Source organism: Talpa occidentalis, unplaced genomic scaffold, assembly GCF_014898055.3.
Source record: "Talpa occidentalis isolate TD23 unplaced genomic scaffold, MPIMG_talOcc4v2.1 talOcc4.12, whole genome shotgun sequence".
NCBI classification, from domain to species: domain Eukaryota; kingdom Metazoa; phylum Chordata; class Mammalia; order Eulipotyphla; family Talpidae; genus Talpa; species Talpa occidentalis.
This window is the reverse complement of record NW_023601212.1, coordinates 16951327-16977456: the sequence shown is the minus strand read 5'-3', so window position 1 is coordinate 16977456 and position 26130 is coordinate 16951327. Positions and strand designations below refer to the sequence as shown.

Below are 26130 nucleotides of genomic sequence, written 5' to 3'. Positions count from 1 at the left end.
GCCAGATGCAGCCAGGCCTGCTGGGAGAGTTGAGAAATCCCTAGGGGGCTGTGGGTGCCCACTCTGCTACTCTGCTCTTCTGCCACCCCTGCCATCTAGATGGGCTCAGGAGCTGGGGGTGTCTGGAGTCTGGAGAGCCCTTTCCTCCCAAGGAAACTGGCATTCCAGGGAGAAGCTGCTGAGATGGGAGAAGAGCTTGGGGCCAAGCCAGGGGCCTCTGGGCTCACCCCAGCCCGCCACACTTAGTTCTTAAGTCTTTCCTTCCCCTGCCTCCAAACCGTGAAAGCAGCCTGGAAGGGGGGCTGGGGTGGGGTGAGGGGGCGATGAACTCCCTCAGACTGGGGAACAGCTCCGTGTCCTGGAAAGGGGTCCAGAGTGAAGTCACAGAAGACCATGGGCAGAGGTTGGTGTGTGGGGGTACAAAGCGGCGCTCACACAGCCCCCTCCCTGGCGTCTCCATTTCTGGACTTCAGTCCCAATTGCCGCTTACCCAGAAGCCTCGGCAAGCTGAGCCCGGGGCAGGGGTTGGTGGGAGAAGGGCAAAGGCTGCTTGAGCCCAAGGCCTTTGCCCCTCCCCGCCTCCCACCCTCCTCACCTTGCCCTCTGGACCCACTGATAAGATTTCATGGGGAGCAGCGGGGCTCACCGCTGGGCCCCTCCCCTATACTGCAGCAGCTGAGTCTGATTCCCTCCCCTTGGGCCTTGGGCTGTGCACTTGAAAGCAGTCCTCATGGCGTCCTGCTGGGCCAAGGTCTGGGAGGGAGAGGGCACAGAGCTGCTTGCAGGGGTGGCCCAGCAGGGACCCTGTCCTATCCAGGAGAGGCCCGGGGCCCTCAGATGAACCGTTCCCTGGCCCATGCCAGGCACTGCTGCCTGGATGGCAGGATCTGGGGGCTCTGTTGTCTGGAGATTAAAACTTTGCATCAAGACATCCTGGGGAGGGGGGGGGAGGGAGAGGACCTCCCTGGTGGCGCAGCGGTTGAGCGCTGGCCTGCGAGGCTGCCCGCAGCCTCTGCAGCACTGGCTCGATCCCCGGCCACCAGTGAGGGTCCCACAAAAAAAAAAAAAGACATCCTCGGGTTCAATGACACCTTTGACGATTGCGCATCTCACCTGGGACCAGAGATCTAAGCTCTCAGAGCCACCACTCTCCCCTTTGTTTTTTTTTTTTTTTTTTTAAAGATTTATTTATTTATTTATACAAGCACTGGGTACAGTCAGAAGCGCGGGAGGGTGAGAGAATTCACCAGAGCCAGAGCGGGGAGCAGAGCAGGCAGAAGGACCGAGGTACACTGCTGAGGGGAGCAGTGGGCTCCATGTGGGACGCTCCTCTGGTGGCTGGGGAGCAGCCGGGGAGCAGCCGGGGATCGAACTGGTGCCACAGAGGCCGCGGGCAGCTTCCAGCCCAGAACTCAACCACTGCGCCACTGGGGAGGCCCCACTCTCCCCTTTGTAAACCCCAGTGTGCCAGCTACTGAGAGATAAATGAGACCGCAAAGCAGGTGGTCCATGGAGAGGGCTTGGGAAATCTCTCCCCCTTGCTCCCAAACACCTTCCCCTTCCCTCAGATAGCATAGGCCAAAGGTAGGAGGAGCCTCCACTCTGGAAACAGAGCTGTTGGCAGGCAGCCATCACCTCAGGAAGAAATAACTAACCCCGACATGGGAACTCAGACCTCTAAGAAAGTGGCCTGGTCCTACCCTCAGAATTCTTTTCCTCGGGTTGAGACTTGAATTTCTCTATTGGAGATTCATTCCTTTGACTGAGTTTTGTTTTCTGACAAAATGCAAGTCGATTCCTGTGAAGTAGATATTATTACCTCCACTCCACAGGTGAAGAACCTAAGGCTCAAAGCTGCACACACAGCTCATCAGTAATAGAGCTGGGAACAAATACCCATCTAGTACCAAACAGCGTGGGGAGAGAGATAAGCCCTTTGGGGCTTTGTTAGCCACTGACACCAGAGTAACTCAGTTCCGGGTCTTCTTCTGAGCACACATGCTGGAGATGGGGTGGGAGGGAAGGAAGGTGATTGAATAGGCCACTGAAGGATTTGGGGAAAGTAGGTCAACTCTGCTCACTTTCCTCTTCTGTTCTGGTGTCTTCCTCAACCCTGGAGCTGGAGCCACATGGGAATCCAGATTGCAGGCTGGGTTGGACTGCGGTGGCCTTGGCCCTGGGCATGCTAGAATATGCTGGCTGGATCCCTTCATCCCTGTCAGCAACCTTTCCGTGTGTGTGTGGAGGCCTGGGGGAGCCTGTCCTCTCGTCTGCATGGCCCGGGAGGTCAGAAGATGCAGGCAGAGAGACTCAGCAGGGTGGTGCTGAGTTGGGTAGAGAACCAGGGACTGGCCCTGTGTGTGCCTGTGGCCCTCCCAGCGGCTCCAGCCTGGGCCCCTCAGCTGCTCGCCTCCTTTCTCTCCTCCGTGCCCCCCTCCATCCCTGAATAAGGGAACCTCTCCAAGCTTGGTCCACAGACCAGTTCTGGGGGGAGGGGTGCAGGGGTGAGAGGAGGAGGCTTGACTGGTCAGGGTTGGGCTGACTCTTTTCCCACTTGTGTCCAAGTGAAGCTTGTTCCATGAGCCTCTGGGACCAAGCCCCTGCCCTGGGCGGGACCAGGCGGCCCTGATTCAGGGCCCACGTTCAGGTTTCCATGCTCTCCATGCTGGCGGTTCCTCCCAGTTTCTCACCCAGATCCTCTCTGTTACCCAAGCTGTCTCCTTTCATTCTGCCGGGGGCAGGCCTGTGTGGAACGTATGTGGGGTTTGTGTCCATGCGACTTGCCTGTCCTTGGCCAGGCCTGTTCCTGAGCCCTCCCTGCTCTGCATCCGGTGTGATCTCTGGCTCCACCCCTGTGGGTGGACAGGATAGGGGCTGTAGCTAATGCTGGACTCGCAGCTTCTTTGTCTCACCAGCCATTAAGTCTGTTGTAGCAACAAGGAGCCCGAAGCTCAGAGAAGAAGGCATCACGTGCAAGATCACCTAGGCCCCCAATGATGCAAAAACAACTAATTTGAATGTTTATTTGTTCTCCTATGTTCACTGCAGCACTGTTTACAAGAGCCAAGTGCCCATGACAGAGTTGTGGATGAAGAAGATGTGGAATACTACTCAGGTGTAAAAAAAGATGAACCTTACCATTTGAGACAACATGGAAGGAACTGGAAGGGATAATGCTAATGAAATAAGTGTGAAGGAGAGAGACAGATACTGGATGTTTTTATTCATATGTGGAAGATAGAGAAACTATGCAAAGGAACAGATAAAATTAAACCAAAACAAATATTAGAAACATAACTGCAGATATATATATAATGAAACTACTAGAGGGTGAGCTGGGGAGAGAGCCTATTGGCCTAGGGTAAAGGAATCCGGGGGCTTTGCTGGTGGTTTTGGGGTGATGACACATATCTGAGGAGGTGTGAACCTATTCTCTTAATCATTTACAGTGCTGCAAACCATTACTATAAAAGAAATAAAAAGATATTACAGGGCCTTTGTGCCCACCAGGGTTCCATAGCTGGGCACAGAGGGCAGACCCCATGGGAGATGCTGTGACCTGTGTCCCAGAGAGCAGGAGGCTCAGCTGGCAGCAGGGATGTCTTTCCATCAGCACCTCATACCCTCTAACCTGGGCACAGAGTCTCATACTCCTAGCACAAATCCTTTGCAGATTCATACAAAACATGCCCACAGATGTTGGGACATACATGCATTCATTCACGGCGCCCCACCCACAACACGTTTTCAGGGGGCAGCATGTCCTGCCCGAGGCTGTGGCTGCGTTTACACACCAGCTCCAGTCCCTCAGCTGCAGGCTTAGCTGTGAGCCCAGGGACGGCTGCACATCCTGGGCAGCTGCACACCCACATCAATCTGTGCACAGCTGGTAGAAACTTCCAGATGTGCTCCACGGGCACAGACGCTCCTCCTGTGTGTGCACCCCCTGACAGCCAGACAGAGGCGAACTCTGGACCCGTCACGCGCTGGTGTCACCTGCTGCTCACACTCTCAGTCCAGGAAGCCAAACTGCAGCTGAGGTGTCTTTCATGTCAGGGCTCTCCTCTTCGAAACCTGGGAAAGGGATGGGAGCACTGAGTGCTGACCTTTGACCCACCCTGGGCTGGCCCAGTCCAGGCAGGTCCTGTCCCAGCCTCACACCAGGCAGCTCATGGAACCCTCAGGCCCCCAGAGGCAGGGTCTGGGCCTTGTTCTGTCGAGATGGCCGAGACTCAGCAAGACTAAGACACCGACGTCACACAGAACCCAGCTGTGAGCCCAGGGAGTCTGACTCCAGAATCTAAGGCCTTAAGCACTTTGACGAGCCGAGCAGCCACTCCAGGGAAGACGAGCTCCCTGACACCGTAGTGTAGTCCCCCTACCCTGTGGTCACCTCCCACGGTCACCTCCAGTGTCAGGCTTGTCAGTCCTGCAGCAGGAGCACTTGTGCTGTCTTCCATTCTGTGGGACATCAAGCCACTTGTGAATGTGGAAAAATGGAGAGACGAGGTCAATCCAGGTCAGCACAACGGTGATGTATTCTAATGGCAGGTAACTGGGGAGCCACCAGCCCGGCTTGTGCTCACACAGGGGAGTGAGATGAGCTTCACCTCCTTACAAAAGGCAGGGGGCCCGGCCGAGAGGTCCAAGCTGGCCAGGCTGCCACGTATTCTGGGTGACCACCTTTCTAGGGTCGTGCATGTTACCTCACTTGGAGATAAGTTTAGAAGCCCAAGCAGAAGGCCTCTGGGCACACCCCTCCCTTGGTGAGAGGCCCCCTGGGAGGCTCCAGGTCTGCTCTTACCAGGGCATATGGCTGGGGGGAAGGGGCGGGAAGCAGGCCTTGGGCTGGCCCTGCCTTGGTCATGCCACCTCCTGTCCTCCTGGGGACCCCCAGAGCACTGGATCTAACTCTGCCACTCTCCCTACGCCACCCTCCCTGTTTTGGTCCAAGTTAGGAAAACAACACTGTTGTGTAATAATAATAATCATCAGAGCACCTATTTTTTAGTGTCTACTCTGTGCTAGGCACTCCGTTCCTCACCGCTCAGGTGCACTCCCATCTTATGCTCCCAACACACCCTTTTTCAAAGGAGAAACTGGGACTCAGAGCCAGGTCACGCTGAGTCACTGGTCCAAGGTGGCCCAGCCTGGCAGCAGAGGGACAGAAGAGCACTTCCAACTAACCCTGAGAACAGGGCCCTGCCTTCCCCACACCCTGCCCAAGGGCTCTCAAGGGGCCCCCTCTTCCTGGGAGACCAGAAGCCTAGATTTAATTCACTGCCCCATCTGTGGGTTCTCAGCCACCCCCATCTAGTGGCCAGCACTCTGTGGCAGATATGGAGGTGGGGGCTTTCTCCCCAGGCTCAGAGCAGATTGGTGAACTTTGCCTCCTCCACCAAGCCTGACACAGACCCCGAGCTGCCAGCAGGCCTCTAGGGCATCCGTCCTGGACTCGGGGGCTTCCCTGGACCTTGTTTCTCCCACAGCTGTGGCTCCCCCTCCCCCTCCCTTCCACACTGGGTGTGGCGCCAGCACAGAACAGCTGCCCAGACCCCGTCTGCTGCTGGCTCCACGTCGTCTTAGGGTCACAAAAGTCCAAGAGGCCTCCTAGGAATGTGTCACCTTCCAGCGTGGAGTCACACTGGGGAGGGAGGCGGGGAGAGAGGCCTGGCGCGGGTTTAAATGGCTGGCTGGCTCAAACTCCAGTCAGTTCAGAGAGCAGCAGTCCAGGCGAGCTCCCCTGGTCCCCTGGATCCAGTGCAGTGAGACTCTCCCAGCCCAGAGAGGAGCCCAGGATGTTCCTGAAGGCTGTGGCCCTGACCCTGGCCCTGGTGGCTGTCACCGGTGAGTAGGAGCTACCTCTAGCTGGGATGCTTGTACAGGATGCAACTGCTGCCTGGAGTGGAGGGGCGTGGAGGGTCCAGGGCCAAGGTGCGCGGACAGTTTTGAACACTCATTGGCTCCCAGATGGCCAGTCACCAGCTTTGGTGCCGCACCAGTTTCCCACGACGCTGTGGCTTCTTACCAGCCAAGCACAGAGAGGGATTTCAGGAGTTGAGCTTCCTCCCCCATCAGCTAGTCTGTGGGTCAGGGCAGGAACAGAGCGACAAAGAGCAAGACCGGTCCTCATGAATTGTGCTGTTTCCTTCCCAGGTGCCCGGGCTGAGGTCAATGCTGATCAGGTGGCCACTGTGGTGTGGGACTACTTCAGCCAGCTGAGCAACAATGCCAAGGAGGCTGTGGAACACATCCAGAAGTCTGAACTGACCCAGCAGATCAAGTAAGAGGGGCACAGTTTGCAGGGCGTGCCTGCTCAAAGGTCACCTAATGACAGCAAGGGCAGAGCTCGAGGCAGGAGACCTGAGCTGACGATACCCACTGACCCAGTGGGTGATGCTAAAGTCTCTGAACCAGGGATCCCATACACAAACAGGGAGGCTGCACTGAATGTCCCCAAGGTGTCTTCTTACCTTGTCTTTCCAGAGCTGGATAAATGCCCACTTCTTAGCATTGAGACTCATGGAAGAAGGGGAGAGAGGGAGATGTCGTGGGAGCTGAGCTCCACCACATTCCAGAAAGACAGGCCCGCGTGAAATCAGGGGAAGGGCATGGCAATACTTGGGAGGTCTCTGAGGGTGGACATATGCGAGGAAATCAGGACCTGGTGTCCCTAGAAGATGCCAGAAGAGGCCCACATGACATTCTGCATGCAAATGTGGTTGTATGTCACAGCACACCTGAGCTGCGCAGGACCTCAAAGCCACCTGTTTTACCTGCGGGTCAGAGGGAGGAAAGCTGAGGGGTGGGCCAGGGGCTGGTCCTGGCTCTCTTTCTCCTTGAGGGTGTTGAAGAAGGAGTTGACCTTATCAAGGACACATGATAGTAGATACTGCGCCTCAAATCCAGGGGTTTAGTCCTTCTCTCAAATCACCAACCACCATAGGGAATGGCCTCAGGGAAAAGGTGGTAACTGGACACCCCTGAGCCCTCACCTGTCCTAGACAGGTGTGTAGGACGTGAGTGGCGATAAGGAGATAAGATGCTGGCATACAGTGCCAAGTGTAACCACGGCCCCCTTGTGCCTTTGCTCCCTGCAGCGCCCTCTTTCAGGACAAACTTGGGGAAGTGAACACCTACACAGACGACCTGCAAAAGAAGCTGGTGCCCTTTGCCACAGAGATGCATGAACGCCTGACCAAGGACTCCACGAAGCTGAAGGAAGAGATTCAGAAAGAGCTGGAAGCGCTGCGGACCCATATGCAACCCCACGCGGAGGTGGTGAGCCAGAAGATCGAGGAAAATGTGCGCGAGCTGCAGCAGCGCTTCGGCCCCTACACCGAGGAGCTGCGCACCCAGGTCAACGCGCAGACCCAGCAGCTCAAGCAGCAGCTGAGCTCCTACGCTCAGCGCATGGAGACCGCGCTGCGCGAGAATGTGGACAACCTGCAGACCTCCCTGTCTCCCTACGCCGAGGAGTTCAAGGCCAAGCTCGACCAGAATGTGGAGGAAATCAAGGGGCGCTTGACACCCTATGGGGATGAGCTCAAGGTCAAGATCGACCAGAATGTGGAGGAGCTGCGCCGCAGCCTGGCTCCCTTTGCAAAGGACGTGCAGGAGAAGCTCAACCACCAGCTCGAGGGCCTGGCTTTCCAGATGAAGAAGAACGCCGACCAGCTGAAGACCAAGATCTCCGCGCGCGCCGACGAGATGCGGCAGAGGCTGGAGCCCCTGGCGGAGGACGTGCGCGGTAAGCTGAGGGGCAACACGGAGGAGCTGCAGAAGTCTCTGACTGAGCTGAGCAGCCAGGTGGACCAGCAGGTGGAGGCCTTCCGCCGGAGCGTGGCGCCCTATGGCGAGACCTTCAACAAAGTTATGGTCCAGCAGGTGGAGGAGCTCAGGCAGAAGCTGGGCCCCTACGCGGGGGAGATGGAAGACCACTTGAGCTTCCTGGAGAAGGATCTGCGCGACAAGGTCAACTCCTTCTTCAGCACCCTCAAGGAGAAAGAGAGCCAGGACCAGCCCCTGGCCCTCCCCCAGGAGGAGCAGCCCCCAGCCCTGGCCGAGAGCTGAGCTGCCCCTGGTGCTCACGGCTCACCACCAACACCTGTCCTGCCCTGCCCCCGGTGTGTCTGTCTGTCCCAAAGCAGTTCTTGTACCTCCTTGAGGATACATGTTCAGCAGAAAGTGACAGCACCTCTCCCTACTCAATAAATCCCTGAGAAACTAGCTCAGTCTGGTGGCTGAGTGACTTCTCCGGCTTGTGGGGCTTGAGGTGGGGGTAGGACAATGCTTGGCAGAGCTTAGCAGTGGGCAGCAGGGGACACTGGGAGAGGGGATGCCAAAGGCTGGGGAGCTGAGACTGCAGGAGGGATGAAGGTAGGGGCGTGGGGAGTATTCTAAGCAGGAGGTGGGAAAAGATGTCACCCCCTCTTCCGGGAGCAAGGATGCAATCCGCTCAGTCACCTCACTGAAGCCTGGGCCGGGTGTGGACTGCGGGACAAGACTGGCATTCTTCTAGCGTTGCCTAAGTGGTGGGAGCCATTGGATAAAGTTGGCGGTTTTCCCGCCGGTGCCAGAAGCTGCTGCCTGTGGGCAGCCCTCCCTTGTGCCAGCTTACTATGAACACGAACCCCCTGGGGGGAGTTTCCAGGCTGGCGGGGCTTGCTGGCCCTGTGTCAGCCTTTTCAGATTTGACACCTGGATCATAGAATGGACCAGTGAGGTGCGAGCTAAAGGAACCCATTGAGGTCATCAGCTCCTTAGTTAATTATTCGGTGCCAGATGGGCTGATGGTCCTCAAATGGTCCAATCAGGCAGGCATCAACCAGGTCGGGGGACCCTGAATGAGGCTCTAAGGCAGGGCAGGAGCCAGCTTGGGATGCCCAGACTCCCATTTTGTGCTTGGCCTCTGGAGAAAGAAGCAGCCAACAGCCAAACTCCGAAGAGAGAGGCTGCCTGAAAGGAGCTCCGAGCCCCCGGCCGGGTGTTTCAGAGAGGTGGTGGGGGTGGTGTGGGCCAGCAGCTCACAGAGAGCTGTAATGCTGGTGTTTCTAACACCACTGCTGGCGACCGGGTGAGCAGCACCGCTGACGGGTGACTGGCACTCTGGGCGCAGGTCACTTCTGAGAGCTGTTAACACAGGGTATCCTCTTGCTGTCTGGTCCAACACCTGGTGCTGGCCATCTTGACCTTCAGACTGTGGCTGGGGCTGCTGTGGCGTCACCTCAGCGGCCCGCCTGTGGGCGCCTCCAGCTGTGGTGTGTTGGATCCTGATCTGCTTGCCAGCGCACTGAGTGCTCCAGGCCCCTGTTGCAGGATGGCACCATCTTGAATGTGCAGCCTTTTGTTTGGGACTTTTGGAAACTGGCCGCTATCTGGGGTGAGACAGCCCGCCACCCGAGGCCTTAGAAACACTTTGATTTCCCTGTTTGTTAAATTTCCCTTTGTTGTTGTCCCCTGAGCCTTGACATCCACCTTGAGTCTTGTGCTTGTGCACACGGGTGGAAACCCACAGACGGTGACTTCCACTGGCACTGTCCTTGGTTGCTGTAGCACCCCCATAGCCCTGTTTCATAGCCACATGTTTATTGAATGCCCTCATGTGCCAGGCACTGTTGTAGGCACTGGACAATGAGTGGCACAGCATTGGTGGAGCTTGGGTCTGACACTGCCCTTTACTCTCAGGGGGTCAGGGGATCAGCAGGATATGGTGAGCTTTGGAGAGCTGACGGCACGGTAGGGTAGACTGCCTCTCCGAGTGCGTCTCTTCTGTGCATTCAACTTGACTTATTTATGTGAATTTTGGTTTATTCTACCCCACCCCACCATACCTCACTTCCACTACAAAAATGACTTCTGCTTATTTCAGAAATTTCTTGACGGCTAAGTCCATGGATTCCAGTGTTGAGGAGTGTGGCCAAGAGATGCAGATGAGTCCTGGGATGTGTGTGTGTGTTGGGGGGGGGGGAAAGGCTAGAGTCTCTGCCCAGGAGTCCTCTGCAAGGGGGCCCAGGCTGCCAGCCTCTGGGGTAGGTGCTGGGCCCTGAGCTGTCTTGTCAGCACAGCCAGCTGTGAGCAGCTGTAGCCTCTGCAGTGGGCTCTTCTCCCACCTGGGCCCCACCAGGAAGGAGCCCAAGACTTTGTTCAAGACTTTGCTCAAATGACTTGCTATCCTGGCTTTTACCCTTTGACCCCATGTCTACCAGTATCATCTAGCAACCCTTTTCTTCCTAAAGCGGGGTGCAGGCCTGATAGGGTTTTCCTGGGAGCCTAGAGAGCAAGGCTCTGAATGTTCTGGGCTGGCTTTCTCCCTCCCAAAGTGCTCTCACAGGGGACCCACAAGCAGAGTCTGGCCCAGCCTCAGTGGTTCTGGTTCTGGGCCCTCTGAATCCTGTCTGCTTAATTGGGGCAGATTGGAAATCTATGAGGTGCCTGGGGGCAGATTACTTCACCTCCTTTGGAAGCTTGACATGATAACAATGCTTAGCTCACATTCCTGGGAGGGCTAATGGAACAGCATGTGTTAGGTATCTTAGCATAATGTTGGGCAAAGTATAGGCAAGATAACTGTTTACCTGTACATCCTGTCACTGCACAGCGTAAGTCCTCAATAAATGTGATTTTCTCTCCCTACTCACTACTTATCTCCCCAACCCTAGTGACACGCTCTGTGACACGTGGCTATAGCACTGGCCTGGGGCTGACCCCTGGGTTGCTAAGGTGCTACTGCCACCTGCACACTTAGTCCACTAGGAGGGCAGGAATTTACCTGTGAACACACCTTGACAATGCACCAGGTGCTTGTAGGTTTACCTGCTTAGGGAAGGGTCAAACAGAGCAATGAGGCCATAAGAGGTACAGGGGAGGTCTGGAAACTTCAGAGATACACTCGGATCCCACCTATGGGCTGGTCGGCCACCTGGAGGTGGGCTCCAGACTCCTCAGTGTCTCCCAAGGCTGGGTTTCTAGTATGAGACGAGGAGAGCCTCCCTGCGGGTGTCCAGGACCCTCCTGCAGGTCTCCATGCTTCCCTCCAGGGCCCTGGCTCCTGGACTGGGATGCCTTCTCTCCTACCCCAAGGTTTCTCACCTGGCCCTCAATCGCCTGGCTCCCTGACCTGGCAGATGTCAGCTGGTGGGCAGCCCAGTTTCTGAACCTCCTTTACTTTATGCTGGGAATGTTTTGTGAGTCTTAACAGGTGTCGAAGTCTGGCTCCTACAAGAGACACTGAAGGTAGCAGCTGCTTGCCTTCCACCTTCCCTTCCTCTAGGGTGTGGCCTGGCGCCTGTGCTCAGAGTAGAGGCCATTGCTCCAGACTCAGACTAAGGAGCTGGAGTAAAGACACAGGGTAGTGGTGGGAGGTGCAGGGGCTGAAGCCTCCGCCCAGGCTGGGGCTGGCAGTTGCTGCTGGGCTCCTGGATTGTCCTGGCTCGGGGTGGCAACAGCACTGCCCCTGGGCCCTATTGTTGTGCAGTGACTGGGGTCATATTTCTCCCTTAGACTATCCTTATTCATGTTTATTTTCCAAACCAGGTACCCAGCTTTCCCCGAGATTTCCAGAAATCTTTGAATGAACTCATTTTCTGCTTATTTCTTTCTGAATGGACTTCTGTACATGGTTGACCAGTTCCTTCTCTCCTGTGGCCACACCTCTGGCTCTAGCCCTTACATGCTGTGCCCCCTCCCTGACCTGTCCCGGGGTCCTGCTGGCTTGTCTGAGGTATAGTTATTAGTCCTCATTAGGGCAGCTTCCACCTTTCACTGAAGGTGGTGGTCCTCTTTTCTAAGCTCTTGGGTGACCAGTCTCTGTCCCTGCAGGCAAACCAAGGGATGTTTCTAGCAGCTAAGGTGGCGGCACACCCAAGGTGATCAGCCAGCTCTACCCACCCTTCTCAGAGGAGTTCTGAAAGTGGGTCTCAGGCCTCTCATGAGGTCCTGAGTTTGAGCAAAATGCTCTAATTTGGTTTGGGGAATCTTTTTATTTAAGGGAAGAGGCTCAAGATACTTAAAGTAAAAAAAAGGGTTCTGGTATTATAGGACTTTGTGAAACACACAAGTGCATGTCAATGTGCAAGGAGGGAAAGCGTCAGTTCAACAGCCAGATGTAAAATTCCTCTGAGAGAGAGAATCGTCATTGACAGTCCACTCTGCTGCTGACCAGGAGGCCTGAGACTGGCTGGAAGGACACTGAAGAGGCGTTTGGGGCAGTAATGATAGGTGGGAGGGGAGGGGTGGTCACAGCAGGAAAATGGGAAGCAGAGGAGGATGTTATAGTGTCCTCTCAAGCCCCCTCCCACGCACATGAGTGCTGGCCAGTGAGGAATGTCTGTGGCAGGGAGTTGTAGAGGTTTCAGATATCAGCATGGCAGTGATGTCGGCACACTGCGCTCATGAAGGGTAGGTGCGTAAAAAGACACTTTATTTGTACCACATTGACCTTCTAATCCTCACAACAGACCATGACACCTAAGATGTAGGTGAGGAAAAGGATTTCAGGTGAGGTACGTTGTCCAGCAAGTGCTATGTTTTTGTTTTAGGTCTTGTATTCAAGTCTAATCCATTTTGAATCAATTTTGGTGTATGGTGTGATTTGACATTTATACAGTGCTGGGATTTTAAGATAGAGGTGCAGGGGGTGAGAGGATTCATCAGAGACGGAGTGGGGAACAGAACAGGCAGACTGACTGAAATGCACTGCTGAGGGGAGCGGCAAGTGAGACAGGAGAGGTCTGCTGCACCATGTGGGCACCTCCCTGGCTGGCTGGGGATTGAACTCGTGGTGCAGAGGCTGTGGACAGCTTCACAGTGCTGTGCTCAACCCCTTGCACCACCAGGGAGGCCCCTGTTTTAGCTATTTTTAAGAGTACAGCTCAGTGGCATCAAGTACATTCACCTTGTTGTGCAACTATCACCACTATCCATTTCCAGAAATACCCTAAAAGCTTTCATCTCCCTAAATTTAAATTCTGTACTCATTAAACAACAGCTTTCCCCTTCCCAGGCTCTGGCAATCACTAGTCTACTTTCTGTCTCTAAGAATTTGTTTCTACCATTGTCTAATGTTTGGCCTTCTGTGACTGACTTATTTCACTTAGCGTAATGTCCTCAAGTTGCATCCATGTTGTAGCATGTTAGAATTTCCTTCCTTTTTAAAGGCTGAATAATGTTCCACTGTATGCCTTATACCACACTCTTTTTATCTATTCATCTGTCCATGGAACCTGGGTTGCTGCCACTTTCTGCCTACTGTGAGTAATATTGCTATACATATGGGTGTAGAAATATATTTTCAAGTCCCTGCTCTCAATTCTTCTGTGTAAATACCCAGAAGTGGAATTGCTGGATCATGTGGCTTTTCTAAGTTGAATTATTGGAAAACCTGCCATATATATTTTTACAGCGGCTGTACCATTTTATATCCTACTAACAGTGCATATGGATTTGCTTCGTTGCAGCCTTTCCAACACTTGTTATTTTGTTTCTTCCCCCAAACATAATAGCCATCCTAATAGCATTACTTTTAAAAACTGGAAAGAAATAGAAATTCATCAGAGCTGCTCTAGAATCCAGTCTATACCACCTGCCAAGACTAATCCCAGGGGAGCCGCACGCTCAGAGTTCATCATGAACACCAGGGAAAGGTATTTTCGGGACTCTGATACAGTACACATCAATATTGCCCAACAGTTCCCCAGAGCCCAGCTCAGTTTCAGGCCTGAAGCTCCCCTGGTTACTCAGGTGACCTGGAGATAAGGATTTCCCAGTGGGTATGGGTTAGTGCCCCCATAGGAGTATTTGAGCAGCACTGGCATGGGCCAAGGTGAGACACTAACCTTGTCCTCTGCCCGTCCCCAAAGCTCGAAGGTCAGAAGTCATTTAAGAACATCAGAGGGGTCACTGCCCCTGAGGGCTCTGGTATGGAGGGGCCCTGCCTAGGGAGAGAAAGCCTAGCAGGACCAAGGGAGGGCCCCGGGGCCTGTTCTCCTCTTGTCCCCACAGGGCCTTGCTGCTCTTGAGGGCTTGCCCTGGCTGGGTCAAAAGCAGTGCTTGTGAGGAGACGCTGTGTGCTCCTGGCCTCATCATAGAACATGCCTGTTGCTCCTAGGATAGAGGACGCAGCCATGGTATTGGCGATTGGGTGGGTTCTTGTGTTCAAGCGATTGAGGAATCATCACTGCCACACCTGACCGAAGATTATCAGGTTTATTTCAAGAGAGATTCCTGATAGCAGGAGGGGTGCGAGGGAGGAGCCCAGTGTTAGGGTGCTAGTTTCCTTTTTATAGGGCTTCTGGGGACTCTCTACCTCTCTCAAAAGCTCCCAGGGACTTTTTTCTACTTTGGGGTACTTTTCCACTGCCCTGTTTTGCCTCATCGCCCCCTTTTGTCACGCAGAGGTGTGAAGCGACTACAAGTGCTGTTCTTTCCCCACACCTCCCTTGCGGCTGCCAGCTCATGCCTGCCAGCTCGGTAGCTGAGCTCATGCCTGCCAGCTCGGTAGCTGAGCTCATGCCTGCCAGCTCTGCGGCTGTCAGCCTTTGCCCGCAAGCCCCTCACTTGTTCAGTACATTGGTGGCATGATGACTGAATAACTACAATCCAGAACCACAAGATCACAGGACACCAGGACTGGGGGAAACCAGCTCGTCTCTCGGGCCATTATCTTTGACATCATGTCTAACAAGTGGTCACAACACTATACTTAACAGCCTTTTGAGGCCAGGCAGCCCATTTGTTTGTATGTAGAAAGCATCACTGATCCTAGTTCCTAGCTCCCACCCTGTGGATCCGCTCAGATTGCAGAAGACTGACCTTTGTGCTCAACAAGCCATTGAGGAAGCCAGGAATCTTGCAGCTAGGTCATAAAGGGCATTGCGGCTTCCACACTGCTTTCCCTGGGATCATTCACTCTGAGAAAAGGTGGACATCCACTATATGTGAGGACACTTATGCAGGAAGAGTTCCCTCCTCCACCAGGCAGGGAGTAAGCCAGCTTGGAAACAGATCCTCAAGCTCGGTGAAACCTTCATATGACTGCAGCCCCCCCCACTAACATCCACCTGCAACCTCATGGCAGGTCCTGACCCAGAACCACACAATCAGGTTGCAAACCCAAGAAATTATGGGAGATCATAACACACGAATTCTTGGGGGTGGTTTGTTATGTAGCCAACTCATACACAGAGCCTAACACAGTGCCTGGCACAGGGTCCCTGCTCAATTGCTGAGTGCATGAATCTTGCTTATTATTAAAAACTCCACTGACAGCCAGTTTGCTATGTCCTAAAATGATCGATTTTCTCCTTGGACAACTCTGTCGCAGGTTATTAAAATTTAACTTGCTCTTTTTTCTATACAGTTTTGGTCTTATTTTTATTCCTCTTTGAACCACAGAATAATTCCAATTCCTTTATACATATATTCTGCCCACAGGAAGTCTACTCAGAAACCCCTTGCAAGGGACCCCAAGACTTATGTACAGAGTTAAGCCAGAATGTGCCATACTTTAGTGCTGCATTGGGATGAAGAATTTTAGCTGGTTTCTGAGAAGGCAGAGGTATTGTCTGTCTTGTTTGCTTTGTATAGTTGGTGCCTAGAAGACTACAATTTAATAGATTCTCAATAAATATTTCTTAAGGAAATGAATGAATGCAACACATCTTTTTTTTCCTTGCTCAGTTGTACAGCACATGTGTGTTCATCTTTACCAGGGAATGCTGAATTGATTTCCAATGTGATTTACCCCTTTTTCTTCATTTCTTCCAATAATAGGACCTGCCCGGACTGGTCTTCTAAACTTCTTGTCTCTTTTCTTCCATCTCTGTATGCTCTTCTTTCTGGAAGGGTTCTTCACTCTCTGTTCTGTTTTTGTTTGTTTCTGCAATCAGGTTTTGATTTGCAAGGTTTTTTTTTTTTTTTTTTTTTTTTTGAACTCTGTGACTATTACTTTACTGTATCCTGGTCGTTTCATCAATGTAATATAGTCTTTCAAATCTCCAATGAAATTAAATATTTTTAAGTGTTCTTTTGGCATAGTCTCAATTTTTTTTTGATGTTTTCTCAGTTTTTATCTTTCATATCAGGATCTTTCTTCAAATGACTAGTATCCTTTGCCTGTTTGCTTAAATTGAAAAATGGGGCATTTGATTTGAAACTCTGAGTCCAGGAGTAGATCTTGGTGATTAAGAACTTCACTCTAGGGCCTCCCCGGTGGAGCAGCGGTTGAGCGCTGGGTTGCGAGGCTGCCCCCAGCCTCCGCGGCACCGGTTCGATCCCCAGTCACCAGACGAGGGTCCCGCATGGCACACAGACCTCTCCTGCCGCCCGCTGCTCCCCTCAGCAGTGTACTTCGTCAGTCTGCGTGTTCTGCTCTCCGTTCTGGCTCTGGTGAATTCGCTCATCCTCCCACGCTTCTGACTGTCCAGTGCTTGTATAATAAATAAATAAATCTTTAAAAAAAGGAAAAGAACTTCATTCTAGGATGATCTATCAGAGTGTTTACTTGGGGAGCCCCCAGGTACAAATATTAGTCTTCCCTTTTGAGCTAGTGCTGTTTTGCAGGCAAGTTTCTTCCATTTTCCTGCTTAGAGGGGGAAGGCCTGCTTATTAGTGTTCTTCTTGGGGCCAGGTAGAAGAAACAGGATGGGACTAAGCATTCAGAGAGCATACTTTAATCTTTCTGTTTCTAGTACAGTTCTCCTGACCTTAACTCTGCCTGGTGTTCTCCTTCCTCAGATGTCTGGACTTGCCCTTTTCAGAGAATAAAGCTTCAATCTTCTACCAAGCTGAGACAGAGAAGCTAAAGTTTTACCTGCTTTTTAAAAAGTTTCAGCCAGTCTTTCATATTCTACATAACCTCCCCACTCACCTCTCAGTGATTACTGGGTGTCTGCAGTTTAGGGCTATTACTCAAATCCTGTGTGAGCTGCACACCATGGCCCTTATGGAATTATATATTCATTATGACACATTTCTGGCAGATGGCAGTAGAGTGTTTTGAGAAAGAGGAGGTAGTTCTAATTCACACACAGATACAGCAGCGTGTGTTAGCAGCAGGTATACTGCAATTCTTTAGTCTTTTGTGAATTCTGCACAGTAAATCAGATCAGAGCTCATCTTTCTCCATTGCCAAACTGACATCAGCTTTCACAGGTCTACTATATTAATTAGAACTGATCTGTCTGCTTTCTAGCTTTGAAAATCTTGCTGTGGTCTTTTCTTCCACTTTTCTTGTTCCTGTGACTCTACATTTTTCCTAGAAAAAAAAATTGTCTTCCTTGTAGTTTTAGGGAGGTTTCAGAAAAAAGTAAAAGTAAAATTAGATACATGAATTCAATTTTCCATGCTCAATGGTAGTCCACAGCAGGTTGCTGAAGGCTCTGTGGTGCATGCATCCTGGTAGTGGCTAAGTCACTGGTTCCAACCTACTTGGGCCATTTTTAGTATTAACGCAAAGGCTTTGTGAATAGGAATAGACCTGTCTAGAAAATCCTTTTCCATTTTAATATTTATGTTAAGGAAGTAGGCATGGAATACATGCACTTTGCTATCAAGATGTTCTTTTCAGTGATGTTTAGCATTTAAGATGTGAAAAATAAAATAATGTACAAGAGGAGATTGTTAAATTATTGTATGTTTGCGCTGATCCCCATTAAAAATCGTATTTTGAATGAACATTTATTAATATGCATGCATATGTATGATATACTCTTTAAATGACAAGACAGCTTACTAAACAGCTTGATGGCATAAAAAATTTGTAAAAATATATGTAAATATACACCTAGATTTAAAAAAGGATTGAAGAATATACCAGTGCAGATGGCAGCATTATGGGTGACTATGCATATTATGCATACATTTTTTCTTATCTGCATTATATTTTCTACATTGTACTCTTTTAACTATTAGCAAAGTAAAAATTAGCAAGGTGATAAGCTATTTACTAACTTTAGGTAATATTTTAATGGACAGAACGTCAACCTCAAAAAGGTCAAACATTCCTAATTCTATTCATAGACCTGACCATGTCACCAGCAGCTTATTCTTTGGGCTACCTCACCTTGACCTTATGCAAAATTTGTCATTTGTTGGTGACTTCTAAGTATGATTCAAAGTTCCCTATATGTAAAATCCCATCGAAATGTTTATTTTGCATCTCAGTGTTTGGAAAAAGCTTTATTTCCCCCTGAGTCTGGGGTGTTTCCTTCTTCTGCTATGACAGTGATGTGACTGGCTGAATTTCCCTCTCCCTGGGCTTCCAGGAGGTCCAAGCCCAGTGAAAGCTGTTGCCACTTGTCATCTCTTACTGTCTCTGACGCTGATGTCCTTCGGGTCTCCTTCTTCATCAGGTCGTGATTCACTGCTAGGGTGTTCCTTTTCCCTGGTCCTGAGGGTCACCTCACCCCTTTCATCATGATCATCATCATCATCTCAATATCCTTGCCAGTAGCCTCAAATCTTTCGTGATGCAGAACAGCATGTGCCAGCAACACCAAACAAATAAACAGCTACAGCCCTTATCTTTGCTGGCATCCCCTCTGTGTTGACTTGGGGTGTGCTCGGTACATTTCATGGCACCAGAGTCCACGTCACTGTCCCACCAGCTGTTGCGCCACTGTCAGGACTTTCTGAAACAAACATCTAGCTGTAAGGCACGCAGACATGATGGTCACGGGGGCAAGGCTATGGATCTAAGGACCTGGTGCTGTGGCCTTGGCTAGAGCCGGCTTGACCCCTATAGGGGATGGGACAGGAGAGGAGCCGAGGGAGCATGTTAAGTGTGGGATGGGCCAGGGAGGAGGTTGAGGTGGGCGCCACTCCCCAAGATGAGTTGGCAACTGTCCCTGGGCTTGGCTGTCTTTTCCCTGGCTGACCCTGAGTGACTGTTCCTGTGCCCAGATCCGCTTAAACATGGACCCTGGCTTCTCTGCATTTCAACAGCCCTCTTTCTCTCAAATCATAAACCCCTTGGCATGAGGGGAAAAGAACTGACTTTCCCCTGACTACAGTGGGCCCCTGACTTCTCCCAGTAAGGAGTATAGAAGCCGCTGTAGTTCTGGCCCTGGAAGCAGGGTTCTCTCACACTGAGTGGGACATGGTCTGTTGAGCATGGACTGCAGAGTCAGACAGGATCTGAGATTAACTTGAGCAAGTTACTGAATCGCTCTGAGCCTCAGTTTCTCTGTCAGTAAAGTGAGGGCAGCAATACCAGCTTTGGAGTACTGGTTTGACAGGACGGATTAGAGCTAATAAAGGGCCCTGTAGTAGAGCTAAAATTGGGCACGCAATAGATGCTCAATTGTGGGGTTATTGCTATCTTTCCAACCCTGTATGACCAGAGTCTGAGAGGCAGAGCGACTTGACGGCAAGCCCAGGCTACCACCTCAGCTGCAGGTTCCGGCCACGTGGAGGGAGGTCCTCATCATCTTCCCCATTCGCCACCATTGTTTAGTGGCCTGCCCATCACACGTTTACACTGGGCAACTGCTTCTTCCCTTTCTCAGCTGGAGAATCTTCCTTTGCTATATACACTTGAAACATCCCTGGGCTGACAGGGAAATCTAGTTGGCTGTTCTGGCTCATCTAGCTTAGGGTTTGAGTCTTATTATTCCCCAGGACCCCGTGGGGCACAACACACACAGTAAGGGGGCCCTCTCCAGGTCCCAACCACCTTGGCCTCACTGTCAACTGCTGCCTTCATGGAAGTTTTGGATACATCTGACAGAACGTGAACTTTCTTCCAAACCCTCGATCCCTCACATCTCTGAGGTTCCTGGTTGTAGCCCCAAACTTAAGGCTCTCTGGCAAGTGGCCTCTCCCACACTCTCTCCCACATTGTTCTTTGCTTATTCTCCCTAACCAACACCCCCAAGGCCTATTCCCTCCCAGCTCCCCCACTGCAAAGAACAAATTCCTCTCATGTCAGCCTGGCCTAGAATACTCGCTCCACTCCGGTGCCTTAGCTCAGGAGGCCTGCTCCCTGGTCTCTCCTGCAGCCCTGCTTAGTGGAGGCTGGGCCTTCTCAGGAAAGGTCACCATTTCCAGACATTAAAATCTTTGAGGCTGGTTCCAACTGGCCATGCTCCCTCCCTCCCTCTCTGTGCTGCCTTCCACATTCACTGATGACTTCAGTGTCTGGCTCTGAGTTGGCCAACCTCCTCTCCCCCCTGGAGCCTGCCTTTCTCCCTGCAGCATCAAAATCCATGTGGAAAATCTGACCGCACCACCACTCTCGACTCCTTGGCCTCGTCAGTATCAGCATCCTGGCCCGCTCTCGCTTCAGTCAACCAAGCATGCGTTCTGGAGACTGGAACCAGCTCCACCTCCCGCACCTTGTTCTCAAACATCCTCTGAGATGCCCAGTGCAGTGCCCACTGCCCCATGTCCATCCTCCCGTCGTCTCGGTCACACCCGTGCTTCTGCCTCTGCCCTTCCCACCCAGCCCTTCCTCCAGCGACTCTCCTGTAGTTCCCCGCGCCCCCATCTCCTTGTCTTTCTCTTTTACTCCACTGGTAAAGACTCATACAGCATAGATCCGGTTTCTGCTTTTCATCTTCACCCTGGGGAGGCCTGTTGGAAATATACATCTGTGATATATGTCTCTGTAAATTCCAGGCTCCCGCGTTCAGCGGGCCCTTGGCTGGATCTGGTGAGCCTTCTCTGAGTTCCTGCTCAGTCTCCTTCCTGTTCTCCAGAGCAGCTAGACAAAATGTCTGCTCAAGGCCCCATCCTTCTCTGTTGCTCTATAGTTCACTACTTTCTGGGTTCTACATCTCTTCCCCTCCCACCCCCCAGCATCTGCTTCTATCAGATCACCAGGCCTCTCTCTCTCTCTTTTTAAGATTTATTTATTAATGCATACAAAAATCGGGGTACAGGCCAGATGTGTAGGAAGGTGAGAGGATTCACCAGAGACAGAGTGGGGAACAGAACAGGCAGACTGATGAAATACACTGCTGAGGGGAGCAGCGGGCGAGACAGGAGAGGTCTGCCGCACCATGTGGGTAACTCGCCTGCCTGCCGGGATTGAACTCAGGTTGCAGAGGCTGTGGACAGCTTCACAGTGTTGCACTCAACTGCCTGTGCCACCAGGGGAGGCCCACTAGGCTCTTCTCTTTATGTACAAAACCAATGTATACCTCACCCTTTATCTCCAGCTCTCCATCCCTGGGACAGTGATAACCTCTTCCTTTCAATTTTTTAAATTTTATAATGAAATATCTCAAGTACACATACAAGTACATGCGGTAGTGTAACGAACATCTGTGTACCCATTACCAACATTTAACAATTATTTTTTTTACTTTTCCATCTCAGATTTTTTTTTCCCTAAGAAATGAAATGTGACAGCTAGAATGAAAGTGCCCGTTACTTCTCTCCCTGTCCATTTCCTTTCTCACTCCAAAGGCTGTTCATAAATAGCCTGCAGTGGGTTTATCTTATTTCCATCCATGTTATTTTTTTTTTTCTCCTTTTAGGCAAGTTAATGTGGTCATCGTGACAAGTAGCAGTGTTTTGTATGCTGTGAAGATTATGTAAATAATGTACCATTGCTGGATCCTTCCGCAACTTGCTTTTTTCTCTCCCCCTTTTACAATATGTATTGGGGACATATTCATGTTAATACGTCTATTTTGAGTATGTTTGCTTTTGCCAACTGATGCTGTCTTCCTTTCCACAGCTACACCAGGACTGACGTGTCCATCTGTGGATGGACATTTACATTCTTTTCCTTTTCTTTTTTTGCTGAGATAAGCAACACCTGTATCTTTCTTGGGGTCTAGCATGGAGTGGATTATAATCAGTATTCTGTGTTTCTGTATGCACGTTTCTCTCTAGATCAAGTGCTCTTACTTTTCTGCCTTTCCATCAATTTTGAGAAAATAGTAACAAAACCCCCACCAAGTTGTCAAGCTCTCTTTGTGACTCAGTAGTTTTTTGGTTTATATCTCTGGTAGCTATGTTGTTAGTTTCCTATGCCTTACTTTCCTGGTGAATTTTATTCTATTAATCCTCTTTGTCCCAAAGCTCATGTGTCCTGATAGCATATTATATCTGCGTTCTTTTGATTATTTTTTTTTTGTCTGGTATGTCTTTTTAAAGTGCTTCCTCCAGTTTTTTAAACTTCTTCTGACATTATATTTAAGGCATGCCTCTTATAGAAAGCAAATGACTGGGGTGTAGGCCAGAGGTGTGGGGATGAGAGGATTCACCAGAGACAGAGTGGGAAGCAAGATAGGTGGATCTACTGAAATATACTGCTGAGGGGAGCAGCAAGCAAGACAGGAGAGACCTGCTACACCATATCTGGGTTAGCTCCCTGGTGGGGAATGAACTCAGGCAGTAGTAGTGATAGTGCTGAGACTTAACCCTTATGTCCTCTTGCTGAAACTTATTATCCTAATGCTAGACCGCTGAACCAAGTCTCTAAGACTCTAAATTTTCTCTCCTCTTTTACAACCCTGTCTTTATCTTGTTAACTTTCTATTGAGTTTTTATTGTTTTGATTTATTTCTGCTATCATTAAAAAAAAAAAAACTATGAGTACTTTATCCCCCCTGGACATCTATAATGTCATTTAAAAAAACTCACATTCTTGCTTTATGGTTAAATTATCTTTTCTTCCATTTCTTTTTCTTTACATTTTTTTTCTTTTTCAAATATTCTTTCCACCGCAAACTTTGTTTTCTTGACAGTGCTATTTTCTAATTTTTATTTTGGTTCAGATTTTTCATGGGAGCCTTTTCTTAGATGTGCCATGATTCTTGGTTGTCTGTGTATGTTTATGTTTATGTGCTGGAGGTCAGGAGTTGCTGACAGGATATGCTATAAAGCCCTGAAGTAAAACAGTGTGATATTGGCATATGGACTAGATCAATGGGAAATCCCAGGAATAGGCCTGAGAACTTATGAAAATCTAATATCTGAGAAACATAGGTCTCAAATAATTGGGGGATTTATTGAAACACCTGGCTAGCTAACAGAGTTGTCTAGTTTTTCAGGAAGAACACTAGTTAACCTCTGTTAATGAGAGAGAGCTTTCTCTCTCTCTTTTTTTAAACAGAATTATGTCAGCTATCCAATAAAAGAGATGCAGGTTAAAACCACAATGAAATACCATCTCCCACCTATGAGAATGACACATATTAGAAAGACTTCTAACAAGAGAAGCCAAATTACATTGCTGGTGCAACCATTATGGAAAATAGTCTGGATTTACTTGAAAAAGGAACACAACTAAAAACTGAAATACCATATGACCTGGTCATACCACTCTTGGGTATCTATCCAAAGTACATTAAGCCATCAACACAAAAAGCCCATATTTCCCAGAGTGTTCAGAGCAACAGTATTTGCAATACTAGGACTTGGAAGCGGCTTAAATGTCCATCAGCAAATGTTTGCATAGAAAAGATAGGGAATACTACTGAGCCATAAGAAAGGGGGAAATGCAACCATTTCAATAAAATGGAGAAAGTTTGAGAGAATTGTGGTTAGTAAAGAAAGTCAGACAATCAAAACAAATACTGCATATTTACACAGCAGACTACTGAATAACAATAATACTTTCAAAAACCCTTGGCCATGAATAACCACCATGAGGGCTCTGAGGTTAGAGGTGAGGGAAGGAAAAGAATAGAAGGGGATAGAAGGGGTGGTAGTGGGGAAAAGTAAAACAAATAAATAAAACATCTTTAACACCCAAAAAAATAAGTCAGCTAAAACATGTAGAAAGAATAATAAAATTAGAAAATCACCATTCAGCAACTCTATCAACAAAATCAATTTAGACAAAGATCTTGCATATATGCTAAACTCATCAGGCTACTAAATATCACAGGGCACCAAGGGTTCATGATTCTGTTACTTGCTAATTACAAAGGGAAAGAACATATCTTTACAAACAAATGATCTTACAATAACTTCCAGTCTTGCTCAGTAACGAAGCTTAGAATCCCCAATAGTGAGACAACTGGATGTTGCGTCTCCTGATGTGATGTAAATAATGTGACATGAAATTCCTGCTTCACCTTTAATGAGTTTTTGTCAGAAAAAGAAGCTGGGGTGAAGCCTTGAGTCCATGGGTCACTTTAGAATGTACCATCTTTACCACAAAGACCCCTCCCCACCCCGCCAAGTGTTTCCTTAGGTTGATTTTGTTGACTTAGTAACCTTTCTCAGTGTCAATGCTTCAGTCTCCTGGAAGTTTCAAACTCCCCTTTTTGGAGTACAAAAGCCAGCTCCCCAACACAACCTTGTTTCCCCCAGATCAGAGACCCACTCTTTTACCCTCTCTAGGAAATCAGCCTGCTGCTTTGGGGATAGGACAGTAACCCAGCTGGGCAGATCTGAAGAGGACACCTGCTTCTCAGATTCTCAACCCATTGCCACATGTTTAGCTCCACGGTAACCCACACTTGCAGAATAATTTGTTGTTGCTAAAGACTGAGCTCCACAGAGTTCAGTAGTACAAAAGGGAGGCTTCTTGGTTTTTCTATTCCTTCCTCAAAGTTCATCTTCTCAGATGTATCTACTTACTACGTTTGACCATCTGGAAGCTTTTCAAAATGTCTTTAGTCTTCTATTCTCTTTGTGGGTTTATGCATTTTTTAAAAGTGCACTTTAATGCTATTTTATTGGGATTTCAGAAAAGAGCAGAAGCTAATGCCTGCAATCAATCCACCATCCTTTACTAGAAGTCAAGTTGACGTTGTTTAGTCTCTTTTTCCACAGACTAGTTTGAAAGTTGATCCATTCTTTGTATTCTTTTTTATGGGTTATCCTTAAAATTTTAATAATGCTGTATGACCTAACAAAGTCTAGAGATAATCAATATCTATCTCTATCTTCTTCCTAAATAATGCAAAGACTGAAGAATACTTTAACTTTGATCTTTCGTTCCCATTTCCATGCTACTTTGATCTAATATTTTCATTCCTTTTCGTTTATACCGTTGTTCTTAACCTCCTTCAAAGCAGTTCATTTATCAATAGATATTTATTGAAATCCCCTACCACATACAAGGCACATTTCTAAGCACTGCAAATACAGCAGAGGATAAGGAAAGATTAAACTACATATTAAAATATTTCACCTTCAGTAAAACTATATGAAACTGCCAATATTTTGCCTGTTCTTACTTAAAAAACCTAATCTCATATGGTTTTATATTTGAATATCTATATACACATAAGATAAAAATCACTAAGGATTATTTCAGTTTACTTAAACATTTACTAATTTCATTGTTTCCATGTCTATTTGTATCCCTCTCTTCTCTGGCTTCTGTTTCCTTTTTTATTTTATTATTTTTTTTTTAATAAGTATTCCTTTTTTTTTTTTAAATGGGTGTAGCTTTTTTTTTTTTTAAGATTTATTTATTTATACAAGCACAGTCAGAAGCACAGGAGGGTGAGAGAATTCACCAGAGCCAGAGCAGGGAGCAGAGCAGGCAGAAGGACCGAAGTACACTGCTGAGGGGAGCAGCGGACGGCAGGAGAGGTCTGCGCGCCATGTGGGACCCTCCCCTAGCAGCCGGGGATCGAACCGGCGCTGCAGAGGCTGCGGGCAGGTTCGCAACACAGCGCTCAACTGCTGCGCCACCAGGGAGGCCCTGTTTCCATTTTTAGATCCTTAATTGTTTATTTTTTTTTAAAGATTAAAAAATTTTTTTTTTATTTATACAAGAGCTGGGGTACAGGCCAGAGGAGCAGGAGAGTGAGAAGATTCACTAGAGACAGAGTGGGGAGCAGAACAGGCAAACAGACTGAAAGAACTGCTGAGGGGGGCAGCGAGTGTGACAGAAGAGGTCTGCCACACCATGTGGGTATCTCCCTGGCCAGCCAGGAATCGAACCCGTGCTGCAGAGGCTGTGGACAGCTTCACAGTGCTGTGCTCAACCTGCTGAGCCACCCAGGAGGCCCTAGATCCTTAATTCTTTCAATGAGGATCTGTGAGTGGTAAACTCAGTCCTTCTCTGAAATTAACTTACTTTTTCTTTTATTGCAATATAATTGACAGACAACATTATCATAGTTTTAGGTATGCAATGATTTGATATTTGTATGTATTGCTAAATGATCACAACAAGTCTAGTTAACATCCGTCATCACACGTAGTAATAGTTTT

General features: G+C 49.3%; 1 protein-coding gene across 1 annotated transcript; it reads left to right on the top strand.

Annotated features, from left to right (window-relative positions):
• The first annotated feature begins 5798 nt into the window (after positions 1-5798).
• Positions 5799-8073, top strand: APOA4 (apolipoprotein A4). Its single transcript, XM_037507860.1, has 3 exons — positions 5799-5847; positions 6157-6283; positions 7101-8073. The coding sequence occupies exons 1-3, from the start codon at positions 5799-5801 to the stop codon at positions 8071-8073; spliced, it is 1149 nt and encodes a 382-aa protein (XP_037363757.1).
• Positions 8074-26130: the final 18057 nt, after the last annotated feature.

Coding starts and splice junctions, on each gene's coding strand:
- APOA4 (XM_037507860.1), top strand. CDS start 5,799: ATGTTCCTGAAGGCTGTGGCCCTGACCCTGGCCCTGGTGGCTGTCACC. Junction 5,848..6,156: donor GGCCCTGGTGGCTGTCACCG/GTGAGTAGGAGC, acceptor TTTCCTTCCCAG/GTGCCCGGGCTGAGGTCAAT. Junction 6,284..7,100: donor GAACTGACCCAGCAGATCAA/GTAAGAGGGGCA, acceptor TGCTCCCTGCAG/CGCCCTCTTTCAGGACAAAC.